Genomic DNA, 27,197 nt, shown 5'->3' on the forward strand with positions numbered 1-27,197 from the left:
TGACTGGGGGAGCACTCCGGGCCTTGATGCTTATTGGGCCAATCTCCCTAGCCATGTTGCATGGTCCCCAATCATTACCCATGACCTATCAATATCCTGACCTAGGGCGAACCTTCGCCCCTTGATGCTACAACATCAACACTCCCTTTGACCAAGGGAAGCATTCTCAACCACTCAAAGCTTGTCCCTAAAGTATACAAACTTCAACTCAGGACAAGGCTTTGTGAGAATGTTAGCAATCCTGTTCGTTTGTAGAAATGCATAGGAGCCTCATTTTTCCTTCTTGTACCATGTGCTTCGACCTGCCATCACGATCATCCTCCAACATCTGATCAAACAATCCTGCATGCAGATTTTGAAGCCACACTACTTCACAACTTGCTAAACAAGCTGCAATATACTTTGCTTTGGTAGTGTTGTTAGCTTCTTGCTTATCATAGTAGTCCCCAAGTTGAATGTTATGAATAATATGTATATAAAATAATACAATTAATGTAAACAATAATAATAATAGATAATGATTAATTAACTAATAATTAGTTAATGAAGAGGTATGCCCCTAAGGACATGATCTTTGGTGAAGAGGTATCTTCCTAGGTATATAAGCAGGCCCTCACCCTCATCGTAATCATGTCATATCAATTCTTTTATATAATATTCAATATACAATTACTTGTCCTACAATGGATGTCTTTGTCTTCAAAGTATTCTGAAGATTATTGTTGCGTATACAAACCTTGTTCATTACATTGGTATCAAAGCATTCCTCTGAGTGTACGAACTTTGTTCGTTACATTCGTATTAGAGCATTCCTTTGAGTATATGAACTTTGTTCATTACAATGGTATTAGAGCTGTTCGATTCTCTGGCCACTCAACTGTTGCACAGAGCCAGTTTGATTTGGCCTTTAGCCACCAACTTATCATCAACCTTGTTGTCGTTGTGATTTAAGTATTTCGCTACACCAATCATGGAGATTCTCCATTCTACTGGATTCGCCGTCAAGCTTTTGGCCATTAAAAAAAACATATATTAAAAAAAAGGGTGAAAAATTGTATTAAAACAAATTGAAAAAAAAGAATTTAAAAAAAATATATATATTTAAAAAAAAATAGAAAAAAAGTTTATATATATATAATTTTATTTTTATTTTTATTTATTTATTATTATTATATTATTATTATATAAAAATACAATTAGAAAAGAAGAAGAAGTTAATGACTTGCCTGTCGTCCATAGTCCGCACCCCGACCTTCCATAGTCGACCGGAAGACCCCATCGCATAACAAAAACCCAACCGCTGAAAAGCCACCTCGCCATTCAATTCCTCCACCAACTCTCAATCTGCGACTCCGCCAGACCACTGAAACTGCACGTTATTGCTTCTGTTAACCTTTCCACACTGTACTGACACCAAAGATGCACCACGTCAACAACCATACCTATCGGCCACCAAAACCACACAGTTACAGGCAGTCGCTAGCGTCGCATCAAACCATATACAATTAAAAAATTGTTGTCATTGTTATACAATTACGCGGGCTTTTTGTACACGGTGCCACTGAGAAGAAAATTTGGACGTGGGAAACACCATCGAGTTAGATGTGTTACGATCCAAGCGTTTTGAAAGAGACGTGACCTGTCCCAAAAGTTTAAGGGTTGATTGCCACCAAACGACTACATTTTTAATTGAACTGACTGCCACAAACAACAACGACAACACGATCCCTTCAAAGAGTTGAGCTTAGAACAAAGAAAAGGTAGCTTGTGTTGGAAATACTGAGAGGGGAGGTGAATCAATATTCCTTTTGAATTGTTACTTTTAGCAGTTAGATCACTTACATTTAGAACACAAAATGAACAATAAGAATAAATGCTTTTATAAATTTCTTCAATCAATCAAGTACAATATGTGAGGGCTCCAACCCTAGATGAAGACTCCGATCTTCAATCTCCGAGGCTCCAACCTGTATTTGCCAAGCATCGACTTGGACATCCAAGTCTCCAACCTTGTCAATTTTGAGGCACCAATCTCAAGGGCTCCAAACCTATATTTTGTTCAGGCTCCGACCTGGTTTCTTGAGGACTCAAATCCTCAAGGGCTCCAACTGTATCCTCCAAGGCACCAACCTTGTCTTTTTGAGGCTCCAACCTCTTGGGCTCCAACCCTTACTTTACTTTGTCAAGATGTATTTGGTTATACTTCACGACTCCCAATGTCTTCTTCAACAAGCCCTGTCAATCTTCAACTATGCCTTCACTTAGTCTCCACGTCACATCATCAATGACAACCTTGTTTTTCACATGAAGGTGTCACCATTGCTCTTCATTGTACCCAAAACAAAATCTCCAAGGTCACATCATGAGGGTCTTCAATCAATGCATCATGGTCTTCAATAATATCTCCAAGACCAACTTCTACAAGTCTTCCAAATATCTTCAAGTATCCTCCAAGGTATCTTCAATAGGCAGCTCTACGAGTGTCTTATAAGTCCTTCAAATGTCTTCAAGAATCGATCAAGGTGTCTTTAGTAGACTTCTCTAAGAGTACTTCAAAAAGGTGCTCCAAATGCCTACTCCTTTAATCAAGGTTCCGAAGTTCTTCAAGGTTCTTATCCAACAACAGGATCTGTCTACTTCAAGTATTCTTCAAGGTTTCCTTTAGTTTGTCCCAAAACTACTCTTATAACCTGAGCTTCAAAACTGCTTTCAAAATTTACTCTAGTAAGACTGTCTCCAATAGTGCTCCAGGTGGAGACAAGGATGCCTGCTCTATATTAGCTCAACAAGAAGGATTAGATCAAAGTTCTGGTCAAGAAAGTCTGCTTCAAAACATTTATGCACAAGGGTCAACAACTACTCCAAAGTCCGCATAAGTTTGTTCTAAAACAATGCTCAGTGATGCTTCAAAGAACTATATACAAAAACTTTGTTTGTAGCTTCCAGAAGGTCCTTAAACAAAGTCTGATCTTTAAGAGTGATAAGGTCTACTTCAAACAACTTTAGTAGAAGGTTGAAACCACAGGTTCGAAGTATTAAACTCTTCCACATGACTATTTTATTATTGGTCCGAGCTTTACTCACAGGTCCGAGCACTTACTGATGGCTCCACAGATTTGTTGTAGCTCCGGGCTTGATGAGTAACTCAACACAAAACTTTGGGAAGTCTCCACTGTTGATTTTTCACACAGGTGGCTGCTACAAAAATATATCAAGATAGTCCAAGGTCTCGTATTACTGTCCACACACAAATCCAAAGTATAATTCCACAGGTGACTGTAAAACCAAGTTGACACAGATCTGAGGCAAAGATCTGAGTTGTCCAGGTGACTGCTCCCTAGTCCGACTGTTCCACAGATCCGAGCTTGAAAGATGAATTGCCCAAACAATAATCTCTTGTTCTCTTTGGCCTTTTTCCTCCTTTTATGCCTCTTATCCGAATTGATCACCGAGATGCTGAAATGAGAGGGAACATGGCTTATTTATAGCCTTTAGTCATCCTTTAAATGAGTCGACATGAAACTGAAAAAGGCATGTATATAATTTTTAATGAAGCCGACTTTACTAGGCCATAAAAATACATGATTAATTAATTAATTAATTTATTTTTGGGGCTGACTTAAATGACTTTGAAATGATTTGATTTTGTTCTTTACAAAATGATTCTCATTTTGTTCTTAGTGATAGGCTTACGTATATCTCAGCACTGTAGGATTTGTCAAATATTAGTCTGCCATGTGATGTATCACACATGCATTACATCTGCCTACCATGTGAAGAATACTATGCAAAATACCTTGTCTGCCATGTGGAAGATGGATCATATAAGACCTTGATTGCCATGTGGAAGATGGATCATATAAGACCTTGTCTGCGATGCGAGTGTTATATCCCATGAGTGATGTATTACACCATGCCGTTGCATTAGGTCTACCATGTATGGTCATGTATGCCATTAATCAAGGTTAATGCCATGTATGGTCATGTATGCCATGTTTCTCTGCCATTAATTAAAGTTATTTCATTGTTTTTTTTTCTAAGTAAAGGCTAATTCTATTAATAAAAGGTAAAAATACAGTTACAAGGAGGTCGAAACCTCAGAGGAGAGCTGAAACTGTCCATCAGTACACACAGACTGTCCCAGGGTTGGGAAAACCAGATACAAAAAGCCCAAAGCCATACAAAGAGAATTGGCCATGTTGGTAAACCATAGAAAGGTCAGAAGAAAAGCTGTAACCATACTATCTATACTGACCAGATAACCATAGGCAAAACTGCAGAACCAAAGACCTGATACAACTGCATAACCAAAGACCTGATACAAAAAGACATTAACAAAGCCATATAGGCATAGCACAGTGAACTGAAGAGCAAAGAGAGAAACTGGGGAAGCAGACATGGCCCAGGAGGCTTCAAGCGACTGTTTCGTGGTCCTGAGCTTCCTCCTCCACTGGGCATGGATTGCCCATCCACGAGTCATCAACAGTGTCCTCAGCATCTATACCGCTGCCACCTGGAAGAGCTGCCGAACGCCGGATGCCACCGGAACCACTCGCCGGGTGAACAGAGGCCGAGACTCCCTGGAGGTTGCCGTCTGGTGGCTTGAAGACATCAGGAACACTTCCCTCTGCCTGCATATCACCACAATTGAACACAATGCCAACGTCTTCCCCCTGCTGCTCGCTTCCATCCTGAGACTGCGTTGCCGAGGTATGCACAGAAACACTAGGCCGAGCTTCTTCCTCCGCAAAGATTACAGTGATGCTGGCTGAGAGAACAGGCTTATTGAGGCGACTTTGAAATTTGAAATGGGTGGTTTGGAAAGAGTTATGCGGGAAAGGCTTGCCACTAGCTGAGGGAGGGGAAGCAGGAGCCAGAGGAATAACAGGCGGGGGAGCAGGCTGAGAACGCCCACGGCCTCCACGACTACCACCGCGGCGACAACTAGCGCGGCGACGCACCATTGTCAAGGTGGCAAGACAGCTTGAAGGAGATATGGAGCAGGGCGAAACAAAGCAGGTGCCGAGGTAAGGGAGCCGATTGAGATTCAGAAGCCAGACATTCAAAGTTGCCTTCGGAGCACTGCAGGGATGCAGAGTCTGAGGCAAGCTAAGGCAGGGAGGCCAGAGGGAAATAATAGCGGAGAGAGCCGACGAAGCCATAAGTAAAACCTCAGGCGAAGTGTCTCGACCAAACAGCGCATTAAATTCCGAATGTGAAGTGATCAGCAGGTACCCTGTATGAGCCTGCTTCATTCGCGGGAGAGCATGGGGGAATGTGCGATCCTGCCACCTGCAGGACCAGATGCCGGCGCTGTATAGCGCCTCCATTAATAGGGCGTTAATACACCCGCATCCAGGTTAAAGTTATTTCATTGTTGTTGAAAAGGAATTTTCTTTTTTTTCAAAACATATTTGGAGCCAAGAATTATGTTTATTTTGATTGGTAGTGTAATGTAAGATAATGTATGGTTAGGATCAAGGGATTTTATGAAATATGGAATTGAGGAATTAGGGTTTCATAATTAATGAACGAGAACATGGATTAGGATAGAACTAGGGTTTTTGGACAAGGCTAAGGGTTAGGGTTTATTAGGCTAAGGACTAGGGTTTTATCATTTAACGAATGCTAGATTAGGGCTTCCAAGTAATTAAGGTTTTCTCAAGGTTTGCATGAGGTTAGGGTTATTCATGTATCACAAGAATATTTGCCATCTACAACAATGCCATATTGACATCAATGACAACCTTGATTAATCAGTCTGCCCTGCTGGAAAATTTATAATCGATAAAGATTGGAGAAATTGTGAGTCTATTTAAATAAAAGTTTGTGTTAGAAATTGAAGTAAACTTTTGCCATATGACCACACAAAAATTGATGCCCTAACTATACGACACTATCCCTACCATCACCACCCATCCTTCTAAAAGTCGTGACTCTCCAATAAAAGGTTTATGGTATAAATAAAATTGGTATAAGAGTAATTAATAAAGAGTGTTATTTTAAGGATCGTGAGTGTAATATTAAATTAATTTTCAAGTAAAAGTTAAAAATAAAAATAAAATTAAAGTAAATTAAAAGGTATACTTGACTTTAAAAAGAAAAAAGAGTTGAAAAAGTATTTGAGGCTAAAGAAAAAGGAGTATCAAGGATACATTATTAAGTTTTGAAGGATTAATAAAAAATTAAAAGGGTTACTTTTAAAACCTCAAGTCCATTTCAACAAAACAAAATGGAGTCAACCATTGAAGAAAAAAGAACGAATTCTAATCTTGAAATGAAAGAAGGAAGATTTTCGGAAACCTCATGTAATTATGCTTCAGTGCTATTTAGAATTAAAGGGTCTATTGCAGGAAAATATGTTACTATTGCTATCTCACTTGTCAAAGATAAAAATTATATAAAGCCTAAAATCGCAAACCAATTAGTGATTCCCGAGTCAAATATAATTGAAAAATTAGATTGTTTTGACAACAAAAAATATGACATAACCAATTTACAATTAAACATTGGGGACTATACATTTATTTCACAATTCTCTGTTCAATCCCTATGGAGAGAATAAGGTGACATTAGATGGAAACCTTAGGGTCGTCCATCCTAAATACGAAAAAGAAGTTTTTGACATTTTCATACAAAAAGAAAAAAATAACACTACAGGATGTTACATTGAAGTCAAATTCAGTAACACTAGAAGACATACAAGATATTTCAAAAGTAATTTTTCAAGAAGGTAAAAAAGTACTACAAAATATGCAAAGAGAAGTTGACAAGATCACTGCCGACAAAAATAAAGAAGTTTCTTGGCTTAAAGACCATAGTGAAAAATTACTAACGCGAATTAAGAAGCCTTAAAAGGACAGGAAGTCATTGGAAAACAAGGTACAACAACTTATCGAGAAAGAAGCATCGAATGTAGAAGTCCAAGTTGAAGAGAAAGGAATAAATACTGATCCAGTGAATATCACAACTCAAGAAGAAGACAAGCCAGTTGAAGAAAAGACACACTTAGATGTTGCAGTTCAGACGATGAACATCCCAAGTGAAGGTTCTGTAACCAACTCAACAACATCATCACCTGAAGTAAATCAAAATATTGCCACACACATGATAAAGGAAAGACAAACCAAAAGAACTCCTTATCTACATCCAAATCACAAGAACAAACATCTCAATCAATCTACGAATTTGTATCACTCAAAACATAAACAACAAACTTATGTTATGAAGAACTCTGAAGTTTGCACAATTCAATTCGGTGATAACAATTCATCACAAGTTTCCAGTAACTGCAAGATTCCATAGAAGATTGATCTAGGATGGTCAGATCCCTTCTCAGTTCAACAATTTTATTTATCACTCCAATGATCATATCGTTTTGTATCAACGAAGATTACAGTTCATAGACGTGAAGACATTTGAAACAAAAAAAGTGATCAAGCCTTTTCATCAGTAAGCTTTGAGGACAAAGCTTTTTGAAGAGGAAGGCAATGTTATGAATAATATATATATATATATATATATATATATATATATATATATATATAAAATAATACAAATAATGTAAACAATAATAATAATAGATAATAATTGATTAACTAGTAATTAGTTAATGAAGAGGTTTGTCCCCAAGGACATGATCGTTGGTGAAGAGGTATCTTCGTAGGTATATAAGCAAGCCCTCACCCTCATTGTAATCATTTCATATCAATTCTTTTATATAATATTCAATATACACTTAGTTGTCCTACAATGGATGTCTTTGTCTTCGAAGTATTATGAAGATTATCGCTGCATATACGAACCTTGTTCGTTACGTTGGTATCAAAGCATTCCTCTGAGTATACAAACTTTGTTTGTTACATTGGTATTAGAGCATTCTTCTGAGTATACGAACTTTGTACCGAGAGAAGCATTCTCAACCACTCAAAGCTTGTCCCTAAAGTATACAAACTTCATCCCGAGACGAGGCTTTCTGAGAATGTTAGCGATCCTGCTCGTTTGGAGAAATGCATATGAGCCTCATTGCTCCCTTTTGTACCACGTGCTTCGACCTGTCATCATGGTCATCTCCAACATCTGGTCAAACAATCCTGCGAGTAGATTCCGAAGCCACACTGCTTCACAACTCACTAAACAAGCTGCAATATACTCTGCTTCAGTAGTGCTGTTAGCTTCTTGCTTATCATAGTAGTCCCCAAGTTGAATCATCGTCCTGATGTGCTCTTTTGCACTCTCTGCCCAATCTAAATCTATATATCTTGGTAGTTGTACTTCATCATTTGAGACATATCTCAATTCATATCCAACTATACCATGTTGGTACCTTAACACATGTTGTGCTGCATGCCTTGGCTCAACCATAAACTGACCAACTTCCTTTAATGGATCCATTACCATAGCTGCTTTCCTGTCATCCTGACAATCCTGGTTGCTCCTTCGGTCACTCAACTTCTTCAGATTGGTTACAATGGGAGTGAACATGGACTCGCTGCCCATTGTCTCGAATCTCTGAAGGGTCGTAATAATATACTTCTTTTAACCAAGGAAGATCTCACCCGACTTCTGCCACACTTCTAATTCCAAGAAGTAATGTATCCAACCAAGATCCTTCATCTCGAACTCAAAGGCCAACTCCCTCTAACACTGAAGCAGGGTTTGACTACTCCCTTTACATGGAGGCAAATCCTCTTGCCACTACTGCTCCCCTTTATCACATGAGTCCTTTTGCTCCCGTTAGAAACAAGTCACATGATAATGAGATCCACCAAGACTCATAAGATAATCATCAATCTGAGAATACCATGCCCGAGGTCTGTACAAAGCCGCCTTCAGTCTGTAAACATGGGATTCCTTCTTATGTACCTCAAAGCCCTGAGGTAGCTCTATGTACATTTCTTCTTCCTCAATTACTCCATTGTGGAAAGCAGTCTTCACGTCTACCAGATGTGATTTCGATCCCATAATAGAAGCAACAAAAATAATAGTTCTAACAAAATTGCACCTGACAATTAGAGCAAATGACTCCTCATAGTCCTCTCCCTCTTTTTGGGAGAATCCTCATGAATCTTGCTTTGTACTTCTCTTCTCTATGATTCCATCTACCACATACTTCATCTTGTAGATCCACTTGGAAGTCACCACTAACTTCTTTTCGCAACAATTTCCTCCATCATGGCACCCTTCAACCTTGCTGGCTTGCCTACTCCCTCTGAACTAGGAGCTCTTCCGGTCACCAGACACAGTTCTTGTTAAAATTGGCAACTAGGGCCAAATTCCATGCGGGTCTTCTTATTAATGGCAGCTGATATTTTTCTTGGATCCCTCTCATCGAGAGGTGTAGGATTGATCGAAAGATCATCTGATTCCGATAAGTGTTCATGGAGATATGAATTTATTAGTGTTATGGGACAATTCGTCAAGATTGGCCAGCAACCAAATAAACCCACTTGTGCTCAACGTTTTAGTATAAATAGAGGTGGCCTTCAAGTCATTTCACACACTCACTCTTGAGATCTCTCTTCATTTTGTTTTGGGTTTGATGAAGATGAGATCTAGAGGGAGTGCCCTAGGTGATACGCTGCCCTAATAGAAGATGCCCTAGAAGCTGTCATGGACAAGGCTCTACGCTGCCCTGATGGAGAAATCTAATACGCAGCAAGAAGAAGGCTCACGCAATTAAGGAGGAAGGTTTCATATGAAGCCTTAATGCTGGTATGGTAGAAGCCTAATGTTGTCATCTAAGTAAGGTTCTACGCTGCCCTAAACGTGACCTTCCTACACAACAAGAATAAGCGTAAATGATGCCCTAACACTGCCCTAACAAGTTGTTCTAGGACGCAGTTTAATGAGGGTTCTTATGTGCCCCGACTGCTCTAAATGCAAGCCCTAGCCGCAGTCCTTTTGGGAGGACTAGAGCCTTAACCTAGCCGTTGATAATGGAAAGAATTGGCCACAGTTTGAGGAGATCTCTAGCAGTCACATACACTGCCTAAAAGGTTCCTCATCCATTTTTTAAACACTCAGCCTAATCCGCAGTTTCAAAGAGGCATGTATCTGCCCTAGCCGCAGTAAAAGGTGAAGGTTACAACCATCGAAATAAAGGTTTCTAGCAGCTGTCCAAGTAGGGCCAAATACTGCCCTAGTCTCAGCCCTCAAGGAGGTCATCTTGGCCGCAATTGGAGAGGACCCTATCGGCCAAATGATGTAGTTTAAGAGGTCCATAACTCTGTAAGGAATGAACCCTTAGACGCTGTAAGGAAAGTTAGATCTATGTCACATTGCTGTAGATGACAACGTGACACATTTGAGATCAGTGCTGGGCATGACTGTGCAGCTATAAGGTTGATCGGTAGACATTGTTCTTCAAGGGTAATAGCTGAGTACTGTATGACAATCTTGCTTGCTACTGGGCTAGGCCGCAGGCCATAGCCAACAACATATTAAGGGTTGCACCAATGTTTTAAAACTCCGACTCCGACTCCGACTCGGCCGAGGGTCGACTCTGACTCGGTATCGACTCGGCCGGCTCGATTTCAATGACTCGGTCATTGTAAAAAATACATTAAATATTTATTTTTTATAAAAACACATAATTTTAAAGATTTTCATTCATGTTTCCAAACACACAGCGTTAGAATATAGATAGAAGACAACATATGATCAAAGTAGGCTCATGAATATATCCATTATATCAAAATGGCACCCAGTGCATTGTCTAATACATACATGATGATGATATAGAGATCAAAACAAAAACACATAACCAAGGAGGCTATAAATGGCCTCTACAACAAAAGTCTATGACCAGTACTACTGGCTACTGCTAGAGTTGCCAACATCATCTGGCTCAATGTTACTTGGGAGCGGGAGTGAAAGTGGGGAGCGAGAGCGAAAACGGCAGCGGGAGCGACATTTTCAGAAGCTCCTGGTTTGGGAGTGAATCCCAGAGGAGTTCGACAACCAATGTCACTAACATCAAGGTACATAGAGGGATTGGTGCTCTTGATTAAATATGAGTTCCATACCCTAATACATGACAAAATTCAATGGAAACATTGCAATCCTCCAATCCTGAAATCCTAAAAAACTGATAAGTCTGCTGGATTTTGAATGAAATCTAAAATTATACTTTCTCCATATGAAATCCAATGAGGCCGGAACCACTCTCAAACATCCTGAGTCATTTCATGGTAATGTTAAAAATTTAAGTAAAAGGATGAAAATGAAGATAAGGAGAATGTCACTTTTACTTCATATCAATACTAGGAGAGGGGAATGGACCCCAAATAGCATTTAATTAATTTAGAAAACACCTTGGAGTCCCCAACACTCAGTTAACAGTTAAAAATAAAAAAAATATGAAAAATCGCATTTTTTTGGGGTTACAGGTCGTATTCATTGACTCGGCCGAGTTATTGCAGAACCGGCTGGGTTGACCGAGTCATGACTGACTCGGCCGAGTCATGCAATAACTCGACCGAGTCATGACGGCCGAGTCAGTCATGACTCGGCCTCCCGTTCCGGTTTTTCTGCCGGTTCACAAAAAATCCCAACGACTCGGATCAACTTGGCCGTTTCGGATTCGATTCAATCGTTTTTAAAACATTGGGTTGCACAAGGATAAGGACTGAAGGTTGATGTGACTGCTTGTGTGGTTTGCATGTTAGACAATATGGTTAGATGCAGCAGTTGGATGCAGCATGGTATTAGAGACAACAGTGAATTGCAACATAGTAATAGTTGGGTGTTGCTGGGTGATGGGAGCAGCACAGTGATTGGGTGCAACACAGTGACAGATGCAGCATGATGATGAGGTGCAACACAGTGATGGGTGCAGCATGGTGATGGAATCACCTTGGAGAATTAGTTGAAGCAGCATGTCTTCAACTGATCTCATGTAGAGATGATCTATTCTCTTATCTAGAAAGTCGAGTTGTTGACTTCTGTTGAAAATGTACTATCTCTCTCTCTCTCTGCTGAACTATTGAAGAACATATAAGAATAATTGATCAAGGGCTTCCCCACATTGGGGTTTGTCCTTGGCTAGCGCCACATCTTGTGTCCTCTTGTCTTGGCTTGTCTTCTGTGATTTATGTTTATGTTCTATCTGCAGTTTACTTTAATGGTGATGTGATTGCTAATCTGGAAAAGATATTGAGCTAACGGTGAAAATTGAATTAAATTGCTTTAAGCATAGATAATACCTAAACTTAACATGGTATCAGAGCTGAGGTGAAGACAATGCCCAAGCAAGAGTGAAAGAGCAATCACCGAAGACAGTTGGGAAAGGACAAAAGGATCAATGGATTCCTCATCCCTCTTCAAATTCACCAAGGGTGAAGTCGAAGTAGAGAATATTATCAGAATGGCGCAGCGGAAGTTTCTGATGGCCTACCTAAAGATCACTTCAATGGGAAGTCTGGATCTAAGGGTGGAAGGAAAGGTAGATTCCTTGGTTGTAATAAGTTCGACCATTCTGCGAAGGAGTGTCCGAGGTAGGGACACATTACTTGATGATGATAACAATCATTCCAGGGACATCTTCAATGATTAGAGGAATGACAGGTAATGCAAGTCATCAAGGAAACAACTGACTCTTCATAGAAAGCAAGGAACCCTAGGTATGAAGAATCAAATGTTGTTTCTGATAAGATAAAGAAGCATTATCTTGTATTGGCCCTCTCTGCTTGTTGATTGTAGTGCTTCAAGGCACTCCATCAGATAGAAGGGTGCTCTCTCTAATTTGGTAGAGATGGAAACAATCATGGGATTATACTTGGAGCTGATGCCACCTATCTCGGAAAGGGTGTAGGGAATGTTACCCCTCAATTGAATAAGGGTAACTCGATTCACTTACAAAATCTCTTTTATGTACCTGATCACAAGTAGAACCTGGTGTCCATTTCGGCAATGGAAGTCAAAGGTTGCAGGGTGGCATTCATCGATGGAAAGGTACGTGTTTAAAAATAAAATTTTCTAAGATGCTTTTGAGTTCAGGGTTGGCAATTTGTATCAAGTTGCAGGATGGTCCATTGGGGACCATATCAGTTGACACATCTCATCTATAGCACCGGAGGTCTACTTATGGGGCCCTACCCGATGTGAGTCAGATGGTGACTTAGATGCCTGAATTCAAGAAGAGCATGAAGGTACATGTCTGAGATGTACCGAAGGAAAATCTTACAAGGGGACCATTCCCCTCATGTAGCAGGTCCACAGGTTTGGAACAACTCGAGGAGTTTGAGATTCATGATCGGGAATCTCATGTATACAGGTGGAAGAAAGCCCTTTATGGCTTGAAGCAAAACACCTCGGGCATAGTATGAGAGGATTGATAGCTGTTTGATGAAGCTGAGATTCACTAGGAGTGAAACCGATCCAAACCATTGCTCGAAGGTTGTGGATGATAGACCTCTCATATCGGCACCTTCTGAGGACAACCTATTTTTGACAGGTGCTGACCCTGTCATTTGCAGAAGTAAAAGGGAGTTGGATTTCGGATGTGGAATGGTAAACTGCAAGCTCGTGACTACCTCGAGGATCTTAACTTTCATAAGTTATATGGTGATGATGCCAGATCAGATTTGGGAAATGCCTCTAAGTTTCATAAACTCATTTGCATTGATGTTCTTGGTGAACTTTTGTCTGGATATATGTTTTGCAGTTAGCATAGTGAGCTCATATTTGGTTGAGCCTCACTGGATTGGTGCCAAGAATCTTCTGAGATATCTTCGGGGCATAATCTATCATGGATTGAGATACATTGCTGGAAATATGAAGCTGCATGATTATTCGAATGTTGATTGAACAGGTAGTGTGGAGGATCACTAGAGCACTTCTCAGTGCTTGTTCTCTTTGGATTCTGCGTCGATATCATGGATGAGTAGGAAGCAAAAGTCGGTTGCTATAAGCACCGCTGAGATCGAATACATAGCTACGAGTATGATCTTGTGTGAAGCTACCTGGTTGTGGAAGCTCTTCAGTGAGATGTTACCACTGCGATTCTCTGTGACAACCAGGTGGGATTCGATTGTTGAGGAATCTTGTATTCGATGATTGCTCCAGCAGATAGACATTAGATACTAGCTTATCTGGGATATCGTAAGTTGATGAGCTAGGAGGCTCCATCGCATTGAGATTGATGTACAGGTCGCAGGCATTTTGTCAAAGCCCCGGGGAAAGGTCAAATCTGTGACTTTCCCAAACGACTTGGAGTCGTTGAGAGACCTTCTTATAAGGGTCCTGCATGTTGCATGCATTGAGCTCTGGGAGCTCTGGGGGGCTTGGGGTACTTACTGGAGCGACATACGACCATAGGGTGACTCACCCTCCCCTGGTGGTGCGCTATGTACAGGGTGAAAGGTTCAACCTTCCCCTGTGATACCTTGTGGCGACTTTGGGACATGATGATTAGTTCTCCTGTGGGCCAGGATGATTAGTTCTCCTGTGGCAACTGTTGGACAGGATGATTTGTTCTCCTGTGGGACAGGATGATTAGTTCTCCTGTCGAGGCATCCTACCCATGCAGTCTGGGACTCATGGGAAGTACCTCTCATCTGATCAATGCGCTGGGAAATGGGGTTAGGGACCACAGTAGTATTATCGATGGACGCATCGTTGTATCTACCGTACTCCCTATGCTAGGATGACCTCCATTGATCTGGGATCAATGAAACTGATCTGGGATCAGTGTGAGTGGTTTGAGGCACTCTCCTGTGACATTGATTTGGGATCAATAAAACTGACTTCGGGTTAGTAAGAGTGATATGACAAACTCTCTTAAGATGAAATTGACTCTGGGTCAGTAGAGAATGGTATGAGACATTCTCGATCAATTCTTCTTCTTCATGGTTCTGAGCAGAGCAGTCTGCAGAGCTCAGCAGAGCAGTGCAGGGCACTGATTGCAGAGATAGTACAGTGGGACATATGGATCAGCGGATGGAGTTCTCCCTAGTTGAGAGGGAGTGTTAAAATTGGCAACTAGGGCCAAACTCCATGCGGGTCATCTTATTAATGGCAACTGATATTTTTCTTGGATCCCTCTCATCGAGAGGTGTAGGATTGATCTAAAGATCATCCGATTTTGATAAGTATTCATGGAGATATGAATTTATTAGTGTTATGGGACAATTCGTCAAGGTCGGCCAGCAACCAAATAAACCCACTTGTGCTCAACGTTTTAGTATAAATAGAGGTGGCCTTCAAGTCATTTCACACACTCACTCTTGAGATCTCTCTTCATTTTGTTTTGGGTTTGATGAAGATGAGATCTAGAGGGAGTGCCCTAGGTGATACGTTGCCCTAATAGAAGATGCCCTAGAAGTTGTCATGGACAAGGCTCTACGTTGCCCTGATGGAGAAATCTAATATGCAGCAAGAATAAAGCTCACGCAGTCAGGGAGGAAGGTTTCATATGAAGCCTTAACGCTGGTATTGTAGAAGCCTAATGTTGTCATCTAAGTAAGGTTCTACGCTGCCCTAAACGTGACTTTCCTACACAACAAGAATAAGCCTAAATGATGCCCTAATGCTACTTTACCAAACTATTCTAGGAAGCAGTTTAAAGAGGGTTCTTATGTGCCCTGACTGCTCTAAATGCAAGCCCTAGCCGTAGTCTTATTGGGAGGACTAGAGCCTTAACCTAGCCGCTGATAATGGAAAGACTTGGCCACAGTTCGAAGAGATCTCTAGCAGTCACATATGCTGCCTAAAAGGTTCCTCATCCACTGTCTAAACACTCAGCCTAATCCGCAGTTTCAAAGAGGCATCTATCTGCCCTAGCCGCAGTAAAAGGTGAAGGTTACAACCATCGAAATAAAGGTTTCTAGCAGCTGTCATTTGTGCTTCAAACTGCAGTCCAAGTAGGGCCAAATACTGCCCTAGTCTCAACCCTCAAGGAGGTCATCTTGGCCGCAATTGGAGAGGACCCTATCAGCCAAATGATGAAGTTTAAGAGGTCCATAACTCTGTAAGGAATGAACCCTTAGACGTTGTAAGGAAAGTCAGATCTATGTCACATTGCTGTAGATGATAGCGTGACACATTTGAGATCAGTTCTGGGCATGACTGTGCAGCTATAAGGTTGATCGGTAGACATTGTTCTTCAAGGGTAATAGCTGAGTACTGTATGACAATCTTGCTTGCTGCTGGGCTAGGTCGCAGGCCATAGCCAGCAACATATTGTGTTAAGGGTTGCACAAGGATAAGGACTGAAGGTTGATGCAGTGTTGCACACATCGCGATCGGGATTTAATCGGCGCCGGGAAAAAAGCGGAAAAAATCGTTAAAATCGGGAAAAAATCGGAAAAAAGCGGGAAAAAATCGTTTGGCACAAAAATATTCATTTTTTTTTCAATTTTTTTAATATCTAAACCATCTACAACATAAAATAAATACATTGACACATAAATATGATAAAAAAACTAATATATAAGATGTTTAATATCATTTCTAGCGCTAAAATCACACATAACATTGAATCATGTCCTGAATAGTAAGTCCTGAGTCCCAAGTCCAACTCAGCCTCAAAATATCAACAAAAAATATGATAATGTATCTCATCATGTCATAATGTCATATACAATAAAATGAAAGTCTAATCCTATTGATTTCCTCTGCCCCTCTTGCGAGAAAATGGCACAACTTTCTCTTTCCCTCTAGATGTAGAAGCTGGTGCCTGTGGTGGTGGAAATGGCAGTGGAGTCTGACGTGCTCTAGAAGCTGAAGAACTAGTAGTAGCAGCTACAGGAGGCTGAGGTGGACGGAGACCACGTCCTCTACTGGTGGTAGTGGTAGCCCGGGTAGCCCGGGTAGGCGGTGTCACCTCCTCCTCCTGCTCCTCCAACTCCTCCTCCTCCTGCTCCTGCTCCTGCTCCTGCTCCTCCTCCTCCTCCCCCTCCTCCTCCCCCTCATCCTGCACTAACCAATCCTCAGTGGGATCCATGAGAGGCCTCTCGGTCTCAACCCTCCATTCAGCAGTGGTGTCAATCCCATCCAATGAGATGGCTTCCGTATCAGGTGTCTTCTCTAGTTGTTTCACCCACAATCGAAGATTGTAGTAGACATAGACCATGTCATTAAGTCTATGGGACTCCAACCTGTACAAAGTTCATGAAATAATTAATTAATAATTAATATTATAAAAAAAATATTGTTTAAAACTTTAATGAATTCAAAAATTTATTTGGAAATTTGCAATATTTTAAATGTTTAAGTGTTAACCTATTGCGCTTCTTGTTGTGTATTTTTTCAAATACACTCCAATTGCGCTCACATCCCGAGGAGCTGCATGTTTGGCTGAGGATGCGCACGGCAAGATTTTGCAAAAGGGGTACTCTGCCACCATACATCTTCCACCATGCGTCTACAACAAAATTACAAAGAAAATTTTAAATAAACATAAGAAAAAAATGGAATTTGAAGAAACAATGAAATTTGAAACAAAGTTACAAAGTACATACTACAAACTAAAAAATACCTGGCATTTTAACCGTCCTATCAATGACAGCCATCTCAAAGCCAAATGTGCCAGCTGACAACTTATATTGCTCAATTTGTCTAGAGACCTCCATACGTTCTTCTGGAGTTCTCACCATCTTCTGGACACAGGTTAATAATCCTTCCACGACCTCAACATCAAAATTAAACCCACATGCATAAGAAAATGCAGGGTTCAGGAAAAGGCCAGCAGCATGAATGGGACGATGGAGTGTGTTGTTCCATCGCTCATCAATGACGTTCCATAGAAGGAGTTGTCTCTGGAACCCATCATCTCCCTTGTCATCATAGTAGGACCGAATGGCTTCTTTGGCCCTATCCATGGCTTCATACAAATAGCCCATTGCGGGCTTCTCAGCATCAACCAACCGAAGAACCTTTACCAAAGGTTCTGTAACAGCGCACACCTCCTGCACTCCCGCCCAGAAGTCTTCCTGGTATGAAACTAGTCTGCAGACGGCCTCTCCTTCTGGTTTGCGGCTCATTGACGAAGCACGCCACTCCTCTGAAAGAAACATTCTCTTCAAATCCCACATAGAATTCAAGAGGGATTGAAGAGATATGAAACTCGTCGCAAACCGTGTAATGGCGGGGCGCACCAACTCTTTGTTGTTGGTGCATTTTCTCATCAAGCTAAGCACAGATGTGTGATTGTAAATAAATTTTGTGATGTTTTTTGATGAGTCAACAACCTCTTTGACAAAGGGAATTTTCCCAATGTCCTCTAACATCAAATCAATACAATGGGCAGCACAAGGTGTCCAAAATAAAGTAGGATGCCTGTCCATAAGCATTCTACCAGCAGCAACATAATTTGCAGCATTGTCCGTTATGACTTGGACAACATTTTCTGCACCCACCTCCAAAATAAACACATCCAGCAAATCACATAAAGTTTTTGCATCTTTGATTTGATGAGTTGCATCAACAGATTTGATAAACATAGTCCCCAAGGGACAACTAACCAAGAAGTTTATAAGGGTTCTCCCCTTTTGGTCAGTCCAACCATCTGACATAACAATGCATCCTGTTTGTGCCCATGATGCCCTAAAATCCTCCAATCTTTGGGTGCAGTCACGCTTTTCATCTTGAAGAAGCCGACCTCTGAAATCATGAAGAGAAGGGAGTTTGTACCCCGGGCCAACACTGGCAATAGCATCAACAGTAGGTTGGAAAAATGGATTATTCCTTATAATGCTGAAAGGAATATCACTCCAGAGGAGAAATTTTGTCATCAACTTGTCAGCTTTTTCTTTTTCAGTTCTTTTTAGCATTGAACCAATAGTTGGTTGTGAACCAGGTGTGGTTCGAGGAACAAAATATGATGATGCAGCTACCGGATTGACTAACGCTGCAGTAGAACTTGTGCCACTTGGCCCACTTCCTTCAGCTGACCTTTTTAGTTGCCTTTTGAGTTCTTCTTTGGCGTCTCTAGTGTGCTCTAATTCTCCCAATGCTCTCATGGCTTTTTGGATAATTTCAGCATTTGTCTTTAGACAGGGCCCCACGTCACGTCCAGGGATTTGTGCAAGGTGGAACTTCAACCTGTACACCCCCCCGAATATTTCTTTTCCACACAACTTGCAATACAAGTTTTGTCTATCATTCGGAGTTTTAGGGTCACCATATTCCCAGAAAGGATCCAATTTCCTTGGCATGTTTGTTTTTGAATTTTGAATTTGCAAACCTATGGAAAAATAAGGATTAGGAAATAGGAATTTAGGATTACATAAATGATAATAGTAAATACAAATTACAATTTAGCATTTGCAAAATTACAAGCTAATTATTTCCAAAATCCCAATTTCTAAACCCAAGTTACCCAACCAAATGCCAAAAAACAATGAAAAATAAAAAAAAATAAACAATGTTTAAAGAAAATGAGAAAATAAAAATAAAAAATTGGTTCTCATAGTCATAACAAATAACCCATCCCAAATCAATGAAAAATTTCCAAAAATTCTTTAAAAACAATGAAAAACAAAGTTTTTATAGAACCAAAACAAAAAAAAATTAATCTACATACCTGGTTTATGGACAAATTGGCGATCTTGGCTTGGATTCCTCCTAAAATCGCTTCGATTCGCTCCCACAACCGACGGCAACCCTCTCCCTCACTTCTTCTCCTCCTCCTCCGCGCAGACTGCTGAATGAATTAAAAAAAAATCGATTTTCCCATATAAAACCCCGCTGCCCGCGCCCTCCACGATTTTTATTGAAAAAATCGCGATTTTTTCGATAAAAATCGTTATAAAAAAAGGTGGCGATTTTTATGTAAAAAATCGCGATTTGAATCGGCTAAATGAAAAAATCGCGCTTTTACGATAAAATCGCGATTTTATCGCGATTTTAACAACACTGGGTTGATGTGACTGCTTGTGTGGTTTGCATGTTAGACAGTATGGTTAGATGCAGCAGTTGGATGCAACATGGTATTAGAGACAGCAGTGAAGTGCAACATAGTTATAGTTGGGTGTTGCTGGGTGATGGGAGCAGCATAGTGATAAGAGCAGCTCAGTGATTGGGTGCAACACAGTCACAAATGCAGCATGATGATGAGGAGCAGCATGATGATGAGGTGCAGCACAGTGATGGGTGCAGCATGGTGATGGAATCACCTTGGAGAATCAGTTGAAGCAGCATGTCTTCAACTGATCTCATGTAGAGATGATCTATTCTCTTATCTAGAAAGTCGAAGTGTTGTCTTCTATTGAAAATGTACTCTCTCTCTCTCTCTGCTGAACTATTGAAGAACATATAAGAAGAATTGATCAAGGGTTTCCCCACATTGGGGTTTGTCCCTGGCTAGCGCCACATCTTGTATCCTCTTGTCTTGGCTTGTCTTCTGCGATTTATGTTTATGTTCTATCTGCAGTTTACTTTAATGCTGATGTGATTGCTAATCTGGAAAAGGTATTGAGCTAACTGTGAAAATTGAATTAAATTGCTTTAGGCATAGAACATACCTAAGCTTAACAGTTCTAGATGTCAGTACAATTTCTCCTTCTTGAACACAAATCACTTTCGGAGAATCCCCTTGTCACAAAATTTGCTTCATCCTTCCAATGCTTTCATCTGCTGCCAAAGCCTTGACAACCTTCACAATGTACCTGTAACCCTCATTAGGAGGTCATGGAAGAAATAACTATAGCCAAGAAAAAGATGCAAAGACAACAGGCTAACAAAAATATGTAAAGAAATGAACAAGGAAGAAATACATAAAGTACTTATGTTTTGATCTAAGGATTGTAGGGATTTGTCAGCTCCCTCTCGATCCTTGCCTTCTTGTAGAAATCATTGAAATCCATGTGCAAACTCATCCTTCCTTACATGAGCTAGAGTTTCTACATCCGTAGATTGTCCATCCACACCAAGGACTGAACTACAAGCTAATGACATTTTCAAGTGCATACTCTTACTAGCATTCAACATACTTGGACATATTCTAGGGTTTTCTCCACAAACCCTTATTCAAGACATCACCTTTAGATCTTCTAGGGCTTATAAACCTAAGCCCAACAATTCATCAAACTTGACATGTGCAAATTATTTTGTTGTAGTCAAATAGGTGGGACAAAAAAACTACAAGATCATAACCAAGTGTCCAAAACATAAGTGAAAGAAATGTGCCATAGAGTCCCATGCCTTTGCATATGTGATGAAATTGTCAACAAGGTGATTGCCCTTATGTTATCAGTGAATCAAGGAATGTTCCTTGAACGTAAGATGTCTCCATCATATCTAGAAGGTCTCTCAAGATTATAGGTTGACTTCAAGAGGGGACTATTTGTCCTTCTTGGGAACAATTGGGAACCCCAAGTTCCAACATCTCAACTGTCAACAAGGATGAACTTTGCCCTAGTGCATGATCAATATAGCATAAGATAAACATCAAAACCTCTTGCTTCCAAATTCAAATCCTGAAGCTAGTGGATTGGGCCTGTATTCAATCATCAATATGCCCTAACAGTTCTTGAAACAAGTGTATCCAATGTCCATTTTGTCTCAACAAGTGCCCTCAAAGCTCTGCTTCAAATTTCTACAAAACTGATATTATAGTCATCTTCAAACTTCTACAAAGATAATTTCGAAATCTTGTTCAAGGTTCAGAAGAACAACGTTAAGATCTTCTTCAGATTTGCCCTAGGTAGATAGGCTCGAAATAACCGAGAGAGTGATCTCAAGGTGACATCCGAAAGTGGCTTTAGGAAAGCCCTAACCAGGGTCAAATTTAGGCCTCAGTCAAATTCGTGTAGTGCTTTAGAATAGGTCCATAATTTTCTTCAAATGGAGGCCTTTAAGTAGAACGAAAATCTGTCCAGCAAGGTTTCAAACAGAAGGTAGAAATAGGCTTAAGAAGACTTACCAAAATTGTCAATGAGGAGCTTGATCTGCTTGAGACAACTTCAAAAACACTCAACAATGCCAATACTCCAAGCTTGCCCCAGGTATCTTTTTAGGGCTCGGCCTGTACAAAAGGTCTCTTATGGATGTCACGACTGGGGCACAATTTGATATGTAATTAGGCCCTCCAACAAATAGGGTAATTTCAAAATTACTTTTCTTCAGATGAGCAATCTCAAAAGAGGCCGAAACATGGCTTTCACTGTTACAAAGATGCCCAAAAGAGAAGACTTCGGATTTGCTTCATACCACTGATCTACCTCAAGAACAAACTCCTCTTTAGATCGAATTAAGCCTCAGGAGTAGGCTCAAAATTGCTTCAGGTTTTCCAATCAAAACCCTTGGTCTCTTCATGGTTGTTCCCTTATATAAGTTCTGAAACCATGTTGAAATTTCAAGAATTTCTAATCTGATAATTACTTCCATTGAATTCTTAATTAATTCTTCTTGTGTCACATTCATCATTAAGCAATTATACGTAGAAAATCTTCAATTGTAAAACGATAATGACAGTAGGATCACGAAGAGATTGACAAACATAATAGACCCAAATTTTTACCTTGGGAAAACCCTAACTAGGGGAAAACCCAACAATCTTTTCTTAGGAGAAATTATTTAATTCATCAAAAGTACAATATGAGTTTTATAGAACAACTTGGAAGTTCGTAGGGCTTAACCAACCCTTCTTCCATGAACAACCTTTGCTAGCCTAAGGCTGCTTGGAAGTGGCAGCGAGGAGCAATAATTTTCAGACACTTCCGGGTTGGGGGTGATTTTGGGAGCGATTTTCATAAAATATATATCTTTATATATTTTGATGCATCTATGTCAACAAAAGCATGTAGAATAATGAATTAGTTATAAAAAGCATAAAAACAGGGATTAAACCATATAACATCAATCATCTAGTAATAATTTTCATCAACTACAAGCCATAAGTTACAACATCTCGATTCTCATCATGTTGGGTGTGGAGCCTGATTATCTTCCTGATTTAGAGGTCTTGTTTTGACCACTTTTGGATACTAGTCCCTGACGAGGGGGTGTGGGGGGACTTGCCCCCTTACTATTGTTGTAGGGGGGTCCAGGGGGGGCGACAATAGTAGGGAGAAAATTGCCGTGTAAAATATTGTAATTTTGTAGTCAATTTGGATTGTTCATTAGGCGGAAGATATGACTGTAGAAGTTATGTTAATTTAGGGTTTTTTGCCCTAGAAGGCAACCCTCAATTTGTATGGGGGAATTGTATTGTGGTTGGGTATTATCTTGTATCTATTCCTATCTTTTGCTAGCACTTGATCATAAGTTTTGACTCATACAATTTTATTTTAATCACATGCCATAATCTTGTAGAGATGCTTTCCTACACAAGTATATGAACTAATGTAGGCTGTTTTACAATGGGATCATGTAAAATTTGTTGTTCCAACTCTTCTCCTTCTCACTAGCTTTGTTGCTATGTTGCACAAAACTTCAAGGAACCTAACGTTTCTGGCTGTACCCGTACCGAAACTATGAAACTTGGTTGAAACTTGACCATCATGTAATCATCTATTAGAGTTAATATAGACTTGTTTTCCCTCTAATTTATCATCTATGGGTCTTATTCCCTTTTTTCTTGCAAGATAATGTGTTATTCACTTAATTATTTATATATATATTATATATATATACATATATGATGTTTCGGCTAATGTTTCCATTTTTGGGAGGCGACGTTTCTAAACGTACCTGTTTCGGAAACTATGAAACGTTTCAGCGTTTCGTGTAACTTAACTTTGTTGTATACTTTTACAAGGGTGTTGAACAATAGAGTGAATTTTTTTTGCAAAGAAAATAAACAAAATTTGCTTCCATCTCTTATAAATGTAAGACTCCATCCTCCAAATTATCCTCCTTTGGGTTGTTGTCCCACGTGATATATGCTCTATCAATCGAGCTCGCTCACAATAATGTGTCAACAACCTCAAGTTATAGTGTACATAAACCAGCTTTCTGCCCAGTTTTCATTGAGATAATTTCTTTTGACAATGTGGATGAAGCTATAGGTGCTCCAACACCTCTTTGCAAAAGAAGTATTAACCACTTGTGAAAGCACTAGGGAGGGAGCAAATTGTTTTTGGTAGGAGCGACTAGGGAGCATATTTTTTTGGTGGGAGTGCATTCCCTAAGTCGCTCCCTTAGCGCCTCTGTTCGAAGCGCGCTTCAAGAGTGGGTGTGAGGGGTGGGGGTGCTCCCTCGTTGCCCTGGATCCACCAAATGGACGTGAAGACTGCCTTCCTTAATGTAGTTGTTGAGGAAGAGATTTACATAGAGCACAACTAGAGGAGTTTGAGGCACATAGTAGGGAGACACGTGTGTAGGCTTGAGAGAGCTCTTTATGGGCTCAAGTAGGCCTCGTGAGTATGGTACTCTCGCATTGACGACTATCTTTTGAGACTAGGCTTCACCAAGAGTGAAGTTGACCCTAACCTATACTACATTGTGGTTGGGGTACAACCTCTTAGTCTTGTTGTTGTACACAAACGACATCATACTAACAGGGGACAAGAAGCTCATTAGTTACTGCAGGAAGGATCTTGCAACAGAGTTTGACATGAAGGATATAGGGCTTATGCACTATTTCCTTGGGTTGGAGGTTTGGTAGGGTGATGGACAAATTTTCTTGAGACAGGTTAAGTATGCTCTGGAGATTCTCAAAAGGTTTCACATGTTGGATTGCAGGCACATAGCCACGCCTCTGGTGAGGAAGGCCGACGCTAGCAGAGTAGAACAAGTTAATGCCACACTTTACAAACAATTGATTGGGTCGTTGATGTATCTTGTGAACATGCGACATGACATTTGCTATGCAATGAACCAATTGAGCCAGTTTATGGTTGAGCCTACTAGAGTGGACTGGGCTGCTGCCAACCATATCCTCAAGTACCTCAGAGGCATAGTGGATTATGGTTTGTTGTATAGACAGGTTGATGGAGTGAAGCTGGAAGGCTTCACAGATGCAGATTGGGCAGGAGGTTCCATAGACAAGAAGAGTACTTCAAGTTGCACCTTCAGTGTTGGGTCAACAACTGTTTCCTGGTTCAATAGGAAGTAGAGATAAATGGCATTGAGCTCAGCCAAGGCTGAATACTTGTCTGCCAATTTGGCAACTTGTGAGGCTATATGGTTGAAGAAGTTGCTGCTTGGGATTTTCAGCGAGAGGTTGGAGCCTACAATCATACATTGTGACAATTAGAGCTACATTAAGCTCTTTGACAATCCAGTGTTCCATGACCGCTCCAAGCACATCGAGATCAGGTACCACCATATCAAAGATTGTGTTCAGAGGGGCAAGATCAGATTTTTGTACATTCCTATAATAGAGCAGACAACAAACATATTGACCAAAGCTTTGCCTAGAGGGAGCTTTGTCCATTTCAGGGACAAACTGGGTGTAGTTCATAAGGAAAGGTTCTGCTAAATTTAGAGGTGCACTAAATTTGGCAGAGGGACCCACAAGTGAAGCTAAGGCGCAGTTTACTTTTATTATTATTATTTTGACTTAGGAAATTTTTCATTTTCCTATAGTCAAAAAATGAATCAATCTGAGCTGTCCATTGAGATTTAATCTCAACCATTCGTGGAGTTTGTGAGCCTAGGTCGACTTTATAAGAAGTAAAAGGGCACAGACTTGGCTTAGTATGCATTAGACAATTGTGTGTTCACCTCAACAAAAGAAGGGTTTTACAGATCAACACACTAGGTTAGGAAGAGAGGCCAAAGTTCGAACAACCTCAGCGTATTCCTTCAGCCAGCATGCATCTCTGGAAGGGCCGAATTTGCTTGTACAAGTCTGAATAAGGCGCATGAAGGGGGGCTGAGTAGGAAAGGAGTGCACAGACCAGCTGTGTTGATGTAGTAGACTAGGGCAATTTGGTCTAGGGTTTACAAATTTTTATTTTTATTTTTCAGTACAGTGATCAAATTCAATATATTCTTTGAACAGTCAAATTGCCTTCCAATGATATAATGAACACTGTAATCAATAATACAAAATTTGGGCAAAACAAGCATTATTCAATAATCCAAAGATGTCGTATCAAGATGCCAAACCAACTCAATACACAAGTAGCTCAATTTAGGATAGACTGAGCAACAGAACCGGATGCCCTACCTGGTTTCTACAGCTAAACTAACTGTGGCTCTGATACCACTGTAACGTACTTGGGTAATTGTGCCCCAGGGTATTAGGGTTTCAACAAAATTTTTCCTTTTAATTGCCACAGTTAAATTTACACAATCAGTGTGTTCTTCAAACCATAAGCTTACAAAAGGACACCAACATGTGTTAGATGATTGAATTAGTGCAATCATGCAATGTATAACCAATAGTCCACTTCAAAAATGATTCACATCAACTTAATTATACAATATGATGTTCCTTATTCCACGGCGATCAATAAACCCAGATTACAGTACAACAAACTCTAATCAAAGAACACGAACTACTGCCCTATATTATTTTGAATGCTTGACCTTACTTAATGTACCAGTTTCAGCCGTAAACAGAATCAACCTTTCCTCTATTATCCAATCCAAATCTTCCATATTGTTTCCTCTTGTATAGGATCTGACTGCGGAAGTTAGCTCCTGTACACCACTGATTGATCTACGATAAGTTTAGGGAAACTCTTTTAGAACAAGGTTGATTCAAGACACAAAATTCGTAATTCCCAGCTACGGATTTACTCCCAAATCCTCTTGCTTGCCCAAAATATGGTTGTAATGCCTCTGCGATTTCAATTCTACCCTGCTGAGTATTCAAGATAGACTCCGCCTCAGGGAACTAGAGCTCTCTCTCTTCAATGCTTCAGAGACCTTCAGAGGATCCAATTACTTCAAGAATTCTTGCTGGTTCCTTGTTTTAGGAGTCGTCTTTGGTCTGGGCAAAACTTCTTTGCATTCTGTAACAAAAAAGCTTCAAAATGAATCTCGCTACCCTATCTTGAGAATGACTTTCCAGTGCCTAAACAAAAAGTTGTTTTAATGCTGAATATGCTACCTCAGGCAGAATCTTGCTGCCTTATAAATTGGCTTTCTAAACAGAGTCTCGTTTTCTTTTAGATTGGGTTCCCGTGCCAAGACAATGGATTGAACAAAGTCTTGCTTCCCTTCTAAATAGTAGAACAGAGGACAATTCAACCTGTGCCAAATGAAGAGCCTTAATCCACATAATTTTGCTAGCCCTAATGGTAACCTTATGCCCTGAAACAAGAGATCACTCAATAGGGATTTCACTCCTTTTTCAGAAG

At 40.3% G+C, this 27,197-nt stretch overlaps 2 protein-coding genes across 4 annotated transcripts in view; one reads left to right on the plus strand and one right to left on the minus strand.

The window, feature by feature from the left end:
- LOC149177086 (uncharacterized) overlaps nucleotides 1–27,197 on the plus strand; it is a 111,478-nt gene that overhangs the window by 17,485 nt on the left and 66,796 nt on the right. The window lies entirely within an intron of this gene.
- LOC149177087 (uncharacterized) lies at nucleotides 16,465–17,471 on the minus strand. Its single transcript, XM_089423280.1, has 2 exons — nucleotides 17,224–17,471; nucleotides 16,465–17,099 (listed from the first exon to the last, which is right to left on the minus strand). The coding sequence occupies exons 1-2, from the start codon at nucleotides 17,349–17,351 to the stop codon at nucleotides 16,604–16,606; spliced, it is 624 nt and encodes a 207-aa protein (XP_089279406.1). The 5' UTR covers nucleotides 17,352–17,471; the 3' UTR covers nucleotides 16,465–16,603.

The sequence above is a fragment of the Pinus tabuliformis genome, chromosome 4_1 (assembly GCF_031772625.1).
Source record: "Pinus tabuliformis cultivar Carrire ecotype Pingquan chromosome 4_1, CPIR1, whole genome shotgun sequence".
In the NCBI taxonomy this organism is placed as follows: domain Eukaryota; kingdom Viridiplantae; phylum Streptophyta; class Pinopsida; order Pinales; family Pinaceae; genus Pinus; species Pinus tabuliformis.